The 13833-nt window shown below is 45.0% G+C and overlaps 1 protein-coding gene across 3 annotated transcripts in view; it reads left to right on the top strand.

Moving 5' to 3' along the window:
• The window catches only part of LOC106560658 (serine/threonine-protein kinase N2), a 48992-nt gene that overhangs the window by 25586 nt on the left and 9573 nt on the right, over positions 1-13833 (top strand). For 2 of the 3 annotated variants that reach the window (XM_014123742.2, XM_014123741.2), the window contains exons 2-7: positions 5272-5548; positions 11198-11352; positions 11659-11782; positions 12128-12285; positions 12754-12967; positions 13464-13649. In XM_014123742.2, coding sequence (XP_013979217.1) covers positions 5272-5548; positions 11198-11352; positions 11659-11782; positions 12128-12285; positions 12754-12967; positions 13464-13649 — 1114 coding nt within the window. Of the gene's footprint in view, positions 1-5271; positions 5549-5737; positions 5803-11197; positions 11353-11658; positions 11783-12127; positions 12286-12753; positions 12968-13463; positions 13650-13833 lie in introns of those variants that run through there. The other variant, XM_014123743.2, reaches the window with a different exon arrangement.

Raw genomic sequence — 13833 nt, 5'->3', positions numbered from 1 at the left:
CTACAGCTTCAACACAACTGCCAGATAAAAAGAGAGTCACTGGGCAGTTTATTCATAAAGCTGTGCTCCACCACCACAGGTCTTACTGAAATCCAGCTGGTAGAAAAGGAACTTAGCTTCTACCTTCAGTCTCCTGATGCTGAGAGTGAAACCAATCCATTGGACTGGTGGAAGATCCAACCCAAAAAAACTTTCCCCAAGTCATCCACCTGGCAAAGCGCTACCTGTGCATTCCTGCGGCCAGCTCCCCCTCAGAGCGTGTTATTAGCACAGGTGGCAACATAGTGATCTGCCATACGGCAGATTTAAAGCCCGTAGACAGACTTGCTTGTAACTTGTAAGACAACAACCACCCCAACATAAACTCTGATGTGCCATTAGGGTACCAGTTATAATGCATATTGATATGCGCTATTTAATTTGTTTATTTCTTGCTTATGACTTCTAATGGTTTACAGCTAAAAAAAATATATTTGAGAGTTCTACTTCTGACAATAAATAAACATTATTAAAGCATTTAAATATATATTGTGATAATTTATTTGCCGTGTCGTCGGTGATCAGGCCTACCACCGTCGGGTCGTCAGCAAATTTAATGATGGTGTTTGGAGTCGTTTGCGGCCATGCAGTCGTGGGTGAACAGGGAGTACAGGAGGGGACTAAGTACACACCCCTGAGGGGCCCCCCGTGTTGTGGATCAGCGTGGCGGATGTGTTATTGCATACCCTCCCCACCTTGGGGCGGCCCGTCAGGAAGTCCAGAATCCAGTTGCAGAGGGAGGTGTTCAGTCACAGGGTCCTGAGCTTGGAGGGCACTATGGTGTTGAATGCTGCGCTGTAGTCAATGAACAGCATTCTGACATAGCTGGTCCTCTTGTGGAGTTGGGAGAGGACAGTGTGGAGTGCAATAGAAATTGTGTCATCTGTTGGGGTGGTATGCAAACTTGAGTGGGTCCAGGGTATTTGCGATGTTGATGTTAGCCTTTCAAAGCATTTCATGGCTAAAGATGAGTCCTACGGACAATAGTCATTTAGACAGGTTAGCTTGGCTGCCTTGGGCACATGGACTATGGTGGTCTGCTTGAAACATGTTGGTATTACAGACTGAGTCAGGTAAAGGTTGCAAATGTCAATGAAGACACTTGCATTTACATTTACGTCATTTAGCAGACGCTCTTATCCAGAGCGACTTACAAATTGGTGCATTCACCTTATGATATCCAGTGGAACAACCACTTTACAATAGTACATCTATAGATTTTTTTGCGGGGAGTTAGAAGGATTACTATATCCTATCCCAGGTATTCCTTAAAGAGGTGGGGTTTCAGGTGTCTACGGAAGGTGGTGATTGACTCCGCTGTCCTGGCGTCGTGAGGGAGCTTGTTCCACCATTGGGGTGCCAGAGCAGCGAACAGTTTTGACTGGGCTGAGCGGAAACTGTGCTTCCTCAGAGGTAGGGAGGCGAGCAGGCCAGAGGTGGATGAACGCAGTGCCCTTGTTTGGGTGTAGGGCCTGATCAGAGCCTGAAGGTACGGAGGTGCCGTTCCCCTCACAGCTCCGTAGGCAAGCACCATGGTCTTGTAGCAGATGCGAGCTTCAACTGGAAGCCAGTGGAGTGTGCGGATGAGCGGGGTGACGTGAGAGAACTTGGGAAGGTTGAACACCAGACGGGCTGCGGCGTTCTGGATGAGTTGTAGGGGTTTAATGGCACAGGCAGGGAGCCCCGCCAACAGGGAGTTGCAGTAATCCAGACGGGAGATGACAAGTGCCTGGATTAGGACCTGCGCCGCTTCCTGTGTAAGGCAGGGTCGTACTCTGCGAATGTTGTATAGCATGAACCTACAGGATCGGGTCACCGCCTTGATGTTAGCGGAGAATGACAGGGTGTTGTCCAGGGTCACGCCGAGGCTCTTAGCACTCTGGGAGGAGGACACAATGGTGTTGTCCACCGTGATAGCGAGATCATGGAAAGGGCAGTCCTTCCCCGGGAGGAAGAGCAGCTCCGTCTTGCCGAGGTTCAGCTTGAGGTGGTGATCCGTCATCCACACTGATATGTCTGCCAAACATGCAGAGATGCGATTCGCCACCTGGTTATCAGAAGGGGGAAAGGAGAAGATTAATTGTGTGTCGTCTGCGTAGCAATGATAGGAGAGACCATGTGATGATATGACAGAGCCAAGTGACTTGCCAGCTGGTTAGTGCATGCTCTGAGTAAGCATCCTGGTAATCAGTCTGGCCCCGCAGCCTTGTGAATGTTAATCTGTTTAACCTGTTAGGGATAGGGGGCAGTATTTACACGGCCGGATAAAAAACGTACCCGATTTAATCTGGTTATTACTACTGCCCAGAAACTAGAATATGCATATAATTATTGGCTTTGGATAGAAAACACCCTAAAGTTTCTAAAACTGTTTGAATGGTGTCTGTGAGTATAACAGAACTCTTATGGCAGGCAAAAACCTGAAGATTCCTTACAGGAAGTGGCCTGTCTGACAATTTCTTGGGCTTCTTGACTCTCTTTATTGAAAACTTAGGATCTCTGCTGTAACGTGACACTTCCTACGGCTCCCATAGGCTCTCAGAAGGCGGGAAAAAGCTGAATGATGTCTTTGCAGCCCCTGGCTGAAAAACAATGAGACTGAAGCGCGTGCACGAGGCGACCCCATGTTTTTATTTTCTCTCTCTTTGAACGTAAACAGGGTTTCCCGGTCGGAATATTATCGCTTTTTTACGAGAAAAATGGCATAAAAATTGATTTTAAACAGCGGTTGAAATGCTTCGAAGTACGGTAATGGAATATTTAGATTTTTTTTTGTCACGAAACGCGTCGGGCGTGTCACCCTTCTTTACCCTTCAGATAGTGTCTTGAAAGCTGGTTTTTGATATAAATATGAACTTGATTGAACAAAACATGCATGTATTGTATAACATAATGTCCTAGGATTGTCATCTGATGAAGACCATCAAAGGTTAGTGCTGCATTTAGCTGTGGTTTGGGTTTATGTGACATTATATGCTAGCTTGAAAAATGGGTGTCTGATTATTTCTGGCTGGGTACTCTGCTGACATAATCTAATGTTTTGCTTTCGTTGTAAAGCCTTTTTGAAATCGGACAGTGTGGTTAGATTAACGAGAGTCTTGTCTTTTTTGACAATTTTTAGGGCCTTCCTCTGACCCCGCCTGGTATAGAGGTCCTGGATGGCAGGAAGCTTGGCCACAGTGATGGGCCATTTGCACTACCCTCTGTAGTGCCTTGCGGTCGGAGGCCGAGATGTTGCCATACCAGGCAGGGATGCAACCAGTCAGGATGCTCTCGATGGTGCAGCTGTAGAACCTTTTGAGTATCTGAGGACCCATACCAAATCTTTTCAGTCCCCTGAGGGGGAATGGGTTTTGTCATGCCCACTTCACGGCTGTCATGGTGTGCTTGGACCATGTTGGTTTGTTGGTGATGTGGACACCAAGGAATTTGAAGCTTTCAACATGCTCCACTGCAGCCCCGTCGATGAGAATGGGGGTGTGCTCGGTCTTCTCTTTCCTGTAGTCCACAATCATCTCCTTAGTCTTGGTTACATTGAGGGATAGGTTGTTATTCTGGCACCACCCGGCCAGGTCTCTGACCTCCTCCCTATAGCCTGTCTCGTTGTTGTCGGTGATCAGGCCTACCACTGTTGTGTCATCTGCAAATGTAATGATGGTGTTGGAGTCGTGCCTGGCCATGTAGTCATGAGTGAACAGGGAGTACAGGAGGAACACAACTGTGAAGAGTTTATGCAAATATTAGCCTTGTAGCTCTTATTGCGGGACTGTTACTGTGTGAAATCACTTCTCCAGTCAGCCTACTGTGTGTATTGACATTCATATTGCACTGTACAGCTTTACCTAAGGATTGGGGATCAATGAAATGGGGTATCAAGTAAGAACTGTCTTATAAATTAAGGTTATTTTAGATGACACCTCGCTATATAGTTAGTTAGCGAACTATAGCTACTGAAACAGATTGTTGTTTTGCCATGTTTTTGGGGAAGAACATTGTTTGCATCCATGAGCTAGATAGCCTTTTTTAATGACCAGCACTATAGGTGCGCGAGACAACTTTACCAGCATCGTAGCATACGTATCGATGAATCGTTGTGACATGAAATTCGAGTGATAGTGTAATAACTACGCAAACAATATATGAACGCGTTAAATTATGTAACATGCAGTCGTATTCAGGTCTTGATTGGTCAACAAGCTTATTTGACACTGCAAATAGTGTTGACATGCAAAAACCCAAACGGCGTTCCATAGAAATCCTGGTTGAGAATGAAACGACTGAACAACGAAACAGCACAGCAGGTAAGTGAAATAAATAGGTTTTGATTATGTTTTACTGGTAATGGGGACATATGCAAATGCCAATAAAATTACTTTTTGGTGTGTGACATTTATTTAACTAGGCAAATCAGTTAAGAACAAATTCTTATTTACAATGACGGCCTACTCCGGCCAAACCCGGACAACTGTGCGCCGCCCTATGGGACTCCCAATCACGGCCGGATGTGATACAGCCTGGATTCAAACCAGGGACTGTAGTGACGCCTCTTGCACTGATATGCAGTACCTTAGACCGCTGCGTCTCTCTGTGTGTGTTAACTGTAATAGAATGCTTAAAAAGGCCGCTAAAATTGTAAATATCAGCATCATTTTTTTTGGGGGGGGGGGCAAGGAAAATATTGGGTTTTGGTTATCGGCCAAAAATGTAATATCTGTGCATCACTAGAAGTGATGAATATCAGCGTATAGCAACACACAGCCATTGGTCATGTGGATGTTATTCACTGCAGCGCCATTGGGGTCAACGCCAATCCCATTTCAATTCAGTCCATTTAGGAATCAGGAAGCCATCTGACTAAAATGCACATTTTTGTTCCTGAATTGTAACCTGACCCCAACACTGCCAAGTGGGGAAAGACGATTCACTGCTAAAAGTGAATATTGATGGTTGTCGATTTGATATTGTTGTGATCTGTAAGACAGGTGTGAAAAGTGATATTGTTTGAAGCATCACTTATCACCAACCAAAAGGGCTGGTTGGGGTCATTCCAGTCAATTTAACAAGGTGCACAGTGTAATTCCTCAATGGATTGAATTGAGATGGAATTGACCCCAACCCTTCCAACAAGCTGGGAAAGTCACTGGTTATTAAACTGATTTGAGTATTTGGAAGACTGGTGAAAGTGTTGTGTTTGAAGTATCATTCTGATTGTATTTATTTGTATTGTTCCAGGGAGACGCCAGGGCTCTGGGTGAGAACCTGGACCTGTCAGACACCGTGGTGCAGCAGAGGTTAGAGGAGCTCAAGGACCACATCAAGAGGGAGATCAGGAAGGAGTTGAAGATTAAGGAAGGAGCTGAGAACCTGAAGAAGGTCACCACGGACAAGAAGAGCCTGGCCTACGTTGACAACCAGCTGAAGAAGAGCAACAGGAAGCTGGAGGAGCTGCACCAGGAGCTTCAGGAGCTCAACGCTCACATCGTGGTCAAGGACCCAGAGATCCTGCTAGGTATTAGAACCCTTACCCCTAACCCAGAGGAACTATTAGGAGCTCAACGCTCACATCGTGGTCAAGGACCCAGAGATCCTGCTAGGTATTAGAACCCTTACCCCTAACCCAGAGGAACGATTAGGAGCTCAACGCTCACATCGTGGTCAAGGACCCAGAGATCCTGCTAGGTATAGAACCCTTACCCCTAACCCAGAGGAACGATTAGGAGCTCAACGCTCACATCGTGGTCAAGGACCCAGAGATCCTGCTAGGTATAGAACCCTTACCCCTAACCCAGAGGAACTATTAGTGATGGTGAAATGAACACATACCTGTTATACACCATGTTTGGGAAAGTGGATGAGGTGAGAGTTTAAAGGCCAAGTCTCCCGGATAACTGACTTGCCTAGTTAGATATAGTAAATACAATTCATTCAGCCACTTAGCTAACTAACAAGTAAAGAAATACATGGGAGAAAGGTGTGTGTGTGTGTGTGTGTGTGTGTGTGTGTGTGTGTGTGTGTGTTGTGGACTCACCGGCTCCCATTGTGCTATTTACAAATCACAAATCAACACTTGACTGGCTCTACTACGGTAACCTTCATAATATATAAAATAATGTGACAGGTGAAATTAATAACACAATCTGCTTTATCCCCTGACTGCAGGTATTAACTTAAAAAGTATCTACAGATATTCAGATTTATTGAAAAACTTAAAAGAAAATGTTAACCATCCCGTGGCCATTTCCAAATACTCCGGTATACAGCCTTCTCGCTCTCTCTCAGCCCCGTGTCTCACGCTCTCTCTCAGCCCCCTGCCTCTCAGCCCTGTGATTAGCATGCAGCAGCAACATACAGGAACCCAGGCATTGTTTTATTCACATTCTTTACATTCATATTCAGCAGCTAATGAATAAAGGAATAAAGGAAGGAAGGAAGGAAGGAAGGAAGGAAGGAAGGAAGGAAGGAAGGAAGGAAGGAAGGAAGGAAGGAAGGAAGGAAGGAAGGAAGGGGCTGAGGCTTTCTGCTGGGTCTGGGAAGGAAGGAAGGAAGGAAGGAAGGAAGGAAGGAAGGAAGGAAGGAAGGAAGGAAGGGCTGAGGCCTTTCTAAGGAAGGAAGGAAGGAAGGAAGGAAGGAAGGAAGGAAGGAAGGAAGGAAGGAAGGGTCTGAGGCTTTCTGCTGGGTCTGGGAAGGAAGGAAGGAAGGGGCTGAGGCTTTCTGCTGGGTCTGGGAAGGAAGGAAGGAAGGAAGGGGCTGAGGCTTTCTGCTGGGTCTGGGAAGGAAGGAAGGAAGGGGCTGAGGCTTTCTGCTGGGTCTGGGAAGGAAGGAAGGGGCATAGGCTTTCTGCTGGGTCTGGGAAGGAAGGAAGGAAGGAAGGAAGGAAGGAAGGAAGGAAGGAAGGAAGGAAGGAAGGGGCTGAGGCTTTCTGCTGGGTCTGTGAAGGAAGGAAGGAAGGAAGGAAGGAAGGAAGGAAGGAAGGAAGGAGCTGAGGCTTTCTGCTGGGTCTGTGAAGGAAGGAAGGAAGGGGCTGAGGCTTTCTGCTGGGTCTGTGAAGGAAGGAAGGAAGGGGCTGAGGCTTTCTGCTGGGTCTGTGAAGGAAGGAAGGAAGGGGCTGAGGCTTTCTGCTGGGTCTGTGAAGGAAGGAAGGAAGGAAGGGGATGAGGCTTTCTGCTGGGTCTGGGAAGGAAGGAAGGAAGGAAGGAAGGAAGGAAGGAAGGAAGGAAGGAAGGAAGGAAGGAAGGAAGGAAGGAAGGAAGGAAGGAAGGAAGGAAGGAAGGAAGGAAGGGGCTGAGGCCTCCTGCTGGGTCTGTTAATAAATGAGGATGTTGCTCTGGAATTATTCAGGATTACTAGACAGAGAAGAGCTGCATTGTTCTACCCACTGGGCTCTGCTAGTCTGTGTGGGTTTGATTGCTGCAAGGTTACTGTAGACTGTAGTGTATTTTTGCATCCCCTGGTTGTTAATGACTCTGAATGACTGCTTTTCTGGTATTTTACTAGGATCCACATTAGTTGTTGCTGAAGCAGCAGCTACTCTTCCTGGGGTCCACACAGAACAGGAAACATGACATAATACAGAACATCAATAGACAAGAATAGAACTAAATCAATTAAAACAATTTTTTAAAATAATTAAAACAATTTCTTTTTTTTATAATTAAAACAATTTCTTTTTTTTAAAGGCACATATCAATACATACACACAAACTATCTGTATGAGTGAGTGCACATGAGCTCTGTTTTAGAGGAAGAGCTGTTGCCTTAATTGGAACGTGTCTGAGTAGTACATCGGGAAGAATGAGCTATGGGGCTTTTTCTATGTCCAGACCCCCTCTTCCAGAGAACAAGGGTCTTTAGGACAGGAAGAAGGGTCTCAAGTCAAGTAGTCTAGTCTCCACCAGACTATAGCCATCCTGTTAGTGAAATGGATGAGACTGAAGAGGGGGTGAGGAGTACATCAGGCAGCATGAACAGGGGAAAACATCTGTCTGTCTGGAAACCCTTCTTTCCAAGTTCCTGGTTCCATGAGCCATTAAAGCTGCAGTGTGTCGCTTCTGTTCATGAGACAGACTGCCCTTCACACAGCCTCTGTGTGAGTCCCAAAGGAGACAGACTGCCCTTCACACAGCCTCTGTGTGTGTCCCAAAGGAGACAGACTGCCCTTCACACACACACAGCCTCTGTGTGAGTCCCAAATGGCCCCCTATTTCCTAAATAGTGCACTACTTTTCACCAGGGCCCATAGGGGTCTGTTCAAATATGGGAATCGGGTGCCATTTGGGATGCAAAGTCTGACACGCTCACTCTGCAAGTCTTGCTGCTAGTTATAAATCTATTTACCTCTGCAAGTCTAGCTGCTAGTTGTAAATCTATTTACCTCTGACACGCTCACTCTGCAAGTCTAGCTGCTAGTTATAAATCTATTTACCTCTGCAAGTCTAGCTGCTAGTTATAAATCTATTTACCTGACACGCTCACTCTGCAAGTCTAGCTGCTAGTTATAAATCTATTTACCTCTGCAAGTCTAGCTGCTAGTTATAAATCTATTTACCTGACACGCTCACTCTGCAAGTCTAGCTGCTAGTTATAAATCTATTTACCTCTGCAAGTCTAGCTGCTAGTTGTACATCTATTTACCTCTGCAAGTCTAGCTGCTAGTTGTAAATCTATTTACCTCTGACACGCTCACTCTGCAAGTCTAGCTGCTAGTTATAAATCTATTTACCTCTGCAAGTCTAGCTGCTAGTTATAAATCTATTTACCTCTGCAAGTCTAGCTGCTAGTTATAAATCTATTTACCTCTGCAAGTCTAGCTGCTAGTTGTAAATCTATTTACCTCTGACACGCTCACTCTGCAAGTCTAGCTGCTAGTTATAAATCTATTTACCTCTGACACACTCACTCTGCAAGTCTAGCTGCTAGTTATAAATCTATTTACCTCTGACACACTCACTCTTGTTTTCTGTGAGCCCTTTTATATATGATGTCTATGATATCAAACCTGACTCTCATCTATGTAGGCTTCCAAGTACAGTATGTTGTACACTATATGGTACTGTATTGACCTCCCCCAAGTTGAACCTGGACCATCTCTATGCTGTTGATGAAGCACTGTAGTACAGGTAACTGCCAAAATGATAAAAACACATGAGGGATACAAAGTATAATGAAAGCAGGTGCATCCACATACGTGTGGTACCTGAGTTAATTAAGCAATTAACATCCCATTATGCTTAGGGTATAAAAATACCCAGTTGCCCCATTGTTTTGGCTACCATGGCTAGAAGAAGAGATCTCAGTGACTTTGAAAGAGGGGTCTGAAAGGAGCATGGAGGGGTTAAAGGGTCTGTGTGTCAGTCACCAGATCTCAACCCAATTGAACACCTATCCCATTGGGCTCAGACGCCAGTTCGTCTAGATTTGATTTGCATTTGGTTGAGTTGTTAACAAATGTGAATTCAATGTGAAATCAACCAAAAATGTCATCCTGTCATTGCAAATCCAATCAGTTTTCCATGTTGATTCAATGTCGTCACATTAGAATTTTGGGGTTGAAATGACGTAGAAACAACATTGTGTTCAACTAGTTTTTGCCCGGTGAGATGGGAGATTCTGGACAGCGTTTTCCACCACCATTCCAACCATTTCACCATCCCGCCAATAGAGTTTCAGACAACTGTAGAATCTATGCCAAGGAGCATTGAAGCTGTTCTGGCTGCTCGTGGTGGCCCAACGCCCTATTAAGACACTTTATGTTCTTTTCTTTGACAGTTATCTGAAGGTACAAGCATCATCTTCTGTCTTGTCCTCCATCTTTCTGAGCTGCTGTGCCCTACACAGGAAGTAGGAAGTGTTTAGATTTCAGGGAGGTCTTTTTGAAGATATGGAGAATAGTTACTGTACATGTCTTGCTTAGTTAAGACTGATAGTACCACACAGTCTGAACAAGCAGACTCTCTTCCTAAGACATGCAGAGTATTGTACAAACATTGTATTCTTGTAATTCCCTGTGAAAGGTACAGTAGGCCTATATGTTGAGTTAAATAGACAGGACAGTAGATCATTCATTCATTCATGATAGAAAGTGGCCTCCGGTCTCCTGTACGACCTGGTATGAATTTCTGGAGTCTGGAATGGCGCGAGTACAGTACAGTAGTGCTCTTTTGTGATCGATGAAGTAACGAAAGGGGGAAATAGCTAAACAGTGATGAAGTCATGTAACTCCCTTCTCCTGTACATCGGGAGGGATTTTCCTGTACATCACAGGGGCTTTTCATAGGGGCTTTTTATTATGGGAAATAAACTACTTTGATTCGGTATTCCATTGGGGGGTGTAAGGTTATATGGAAGACGGTGATAATTGTCAGATTTTGTCAAATATGACTTGGAAGTCACTTGAGGATCCAAAAGGGGGAAATGTTTCTCCATGTGACCCAGGGTGGTTGTTCTGTGCAGTCTGTTCCATGGCCTGGCTGTGAACGCTAACGTCCTGTTGTGGTGTGGGGCCCCACTCTTTCCATTTCACCTGGGAGTCAGTCTCACTGAAACCTGTTCTCTCTGTCAGTGAAACTCAGCTTGTCTGTACAAGCCTTAACAATGTTACATTGATACAATCTGACAGCTACCAATATTGCTCAACAGACTCTAAATAGAAAAAGATGTCTGGGAAAAATCCTGTCTTTACCAAAAAAACAGCTCAATTTGATTAATTTAGGTCTATATTACTATGTGATTATTTTGACAGTATCAACATGGACTGCATACTACTGCGCAGTATCAACATTTTCAAATAAGCTCACTGACCATTACATTGGCTATCAAGATACAATTTAACCTTTTTAATTAACTAGGCAAGTCCGTTAAGAACAAATTCTTATTTTACAATGACGGCCTACCCCGGCCAAACACTCCCATAACCCAGACGACGTTGGGCCAATTGTGCTCCGCCCTATGGGACTCCCGATCACGGCCGGTTGTGATACAGCCCGGGATCGAACCAGGGTCTGTAGTGACACTTCTAGCACTGAGATGCAGTGCCTTAGACCGCTGCGCCACTCTGGAGTCCACTCTGCTTCCTTTTGCATTATTGCATCTAATTTCATCCCAGATTTTTTTTTTTGTGTTGTAGTTTGACTGCCCTCTCATATCTGTCCTGTTATTGTAGTTCCCGGCTGCCCTCTGACCCCAGACACCCCCAGCAGTGAGTCCAGAATGTGCAGTAGCAGACTGGGGGCTCTGAAGAAGCAGAACGACATTGAGCTCAAATGCAAACAAGGAGCTGAGAATATGATCCAGATGTATTCCAATGGATCCTCCAAGGTAGTGTGTGATGGAGGGTATGGCTACCCTATTAGATTTGAGTTGAGCTGGAATGTCTCAATGCTTTTAACCTCATTTGAAAGACCATATACACAGCCGTACAAAGTCGCTGTTATTGAATATGTTACTCAAGTTGAAATGCTAAGAATGTTTATTTTGATCTTTTTGAGAGTGAATGAGTAAGTTGTTTCCAAAAGAAATCAAAACAAATGGCGAAAACAAAATGGTTAAAACACTGAGCTAAAGAAATAGCCCGTTTTTAACATGCTTATGTTTACATGTATCCCCCCCTCCTAACTTCAATAGGATAAGAAGCTGCTTGCCACTGCTCAGCAGATGCTGCAGGACAGCAAGACCAAGATGGAGTTTATCAGGATGCAGATCCTCAAAGCCAGCCAGACTGGTGAGACCAACTACGGCAATAACGACGGTATGAACCCACTATAACCTTAGAAACACATCTCTCGTCAATGGCATGCGTCTGTCTGTTGGAGGGCTTTTCCCTCTGCTATATGAAGTATATGTGGGGAATTAGGCTTTTTGGACTTTGTGCATCCTTTTTAAAATGTTTGATTTGTTTTACAAACATTTTTAAACCTCCCTGTACAGATATGTTCAAATGTTTTCTGGGTTATGAAAAGGTAATAGTTATGGTATTTCTGGTCTCCAGTCTCAGTGATAATGAGAGATTTCTGGTCCCCAGTCTCAGTGATAATGATGAGACATTTCTGGTCCCCAGTCTCAGTGATAATGATAAGACATTTCTGGTCCCCAGTCTCTGTGTCCAAGCCCATCATCAGTCCTCTGGACCTGAGACTAGAGGAGTTGCGACATCACTCCAGGATAGAACATGCTGTAGCTGATGGAGCCCAGAACGTCATGATCCTGCTGGGCTCTTCTGGGAAGGTTACGGAGAAGAAGGCCCACTCTGAGGTGAGACGATGGATTTATACCTAGGGTTGCAAAATTCTGGTTACTTTACCTAAAATTCCCAGTTTTTTTATTTTATTTATTTTTTTCAGAAATACTGGTTGGAAGATTCCCAGATAGTAGGGAATAAGCAGGAGATCTGGAAATTTCTAGGCAGGTTTTTTGGCTGGATGAAGGAGTGTGAAGACTATCTTCCATATTCTTTTCAGATCATGGAAATTCTGTGAATGACGGTAAATGTAAAATCTTGCAGAGTGTCTAGCCAGGTTACCATAACACATCGGTGTGGAATGTAAAAATAAACATTCCACAGCATACCGTTCCTCACCCAGGTGTTCCATAGTGTTAACCTCTGAATACGTTCTGAATGCTTGCACTAAAATGAAGTTCTCAGATGTGTCCAGTCTTATGGTCCTGTGTTATGTCCTAGTGTGTTTAAACATTTTAATATTGGTCTCTTTTTTTTCCCAGGCTCAAGCCCGGTTCAATGAGTCCAATCAGAAGTTGGACCTGCTGAAGTTATCTCTGGAGCAGCGGCTGAGTGAGCTGCCTAAGAACCACCCTAAGAGCCTTCTCATCATGGAGGAACTAGCCATGGTGGTGTCCCCTCCACTCAGCCCACGCCATAGCGTTATGTCTACATACAACCAGTACAGCACGGTCACCAAGCCTGCTGCACTCACAGGTAAGACTCTCCTTTTAGAAGCAACAACTCAATGTTGTCCTTATCGTTACGGGATACCCTAGATTTCAAAACATAGCACCTCTCTTTAAGTCGTTCCTTAAGGTAAACAGAGATGACACGACATAACACAGCCACCCTCATCCCAAACACACATGCACATTGTACTGTGAATAGAATAAACTGCTGTTAGACCATGATGGACCATGATAAACTTCAGATTGAGTCAGTATGTAATGCCTCACCCACTCGGGTCAGACTTGAGCAACATTTACAATAACAACGTGTAAGTCCATAGTGCAGTGGCAGTATCAAGGAGGACTGCTGATTTTAAGATCAGTTTTGCCTTCTAGATCACAATGAATAATATTTACATGGACAGGAGGGACCTGATCCTAGACCAGCACCCTTACTCTGAGACCATTGATACACAGGGCCCTCCCCGGCCTTCGTCTTTCTGGGCTACTGTCTAGTGTGTTTTTACCTGTTTTTCTTCCAGGTACGTTGGAGGTGCGTCTGATGGGTTGTCAGGATCTGCTGGAGGAGGTCCCAGGTCGCTGTAAGGCCCCCTCAGCCTCCCACCCCGGCTGGAGCCCCAGTGACCAGCGCTCCTCCTTCATGTCCAGAAGCAACAAGAACAAAGGAGCCAGCTCACGCAACCTCTCCAAGTCCGACGACCTGTCCAGTTGAGTGTTGCTCTATTGACTCACACCCCAATGTGTCTCTGTCTGATGTTTTGAAGCTGCTCAGAGAAGCTGCTCTGACTAATGCTTTGCATCTAGCTGTGAAATACTGCTCAGTGTCTGCCTGCTGTTTGAACAGAGTGGTGAAATCAAGGTTGCTGTTCAAATGTTTTGCACAGAAAATCA

This window comes from Salmo salar, chromosome ssa10 (assembly GCF_905237065.1).
Source record: "Salmo salar chromosome ssa10, Ssal_v3.1, whole genome shotgun sequence".
NCBI classification, from domain to species: domain Eukaryota; kingdom Metazoa; phylum Chordata; class Actinopteri; order Salmoniformes; family Salmonidae; genus Salmo; species Salmo salar.
This window is presented reverse-complemented; position numbering and strand designations above follow the sequence as displayed.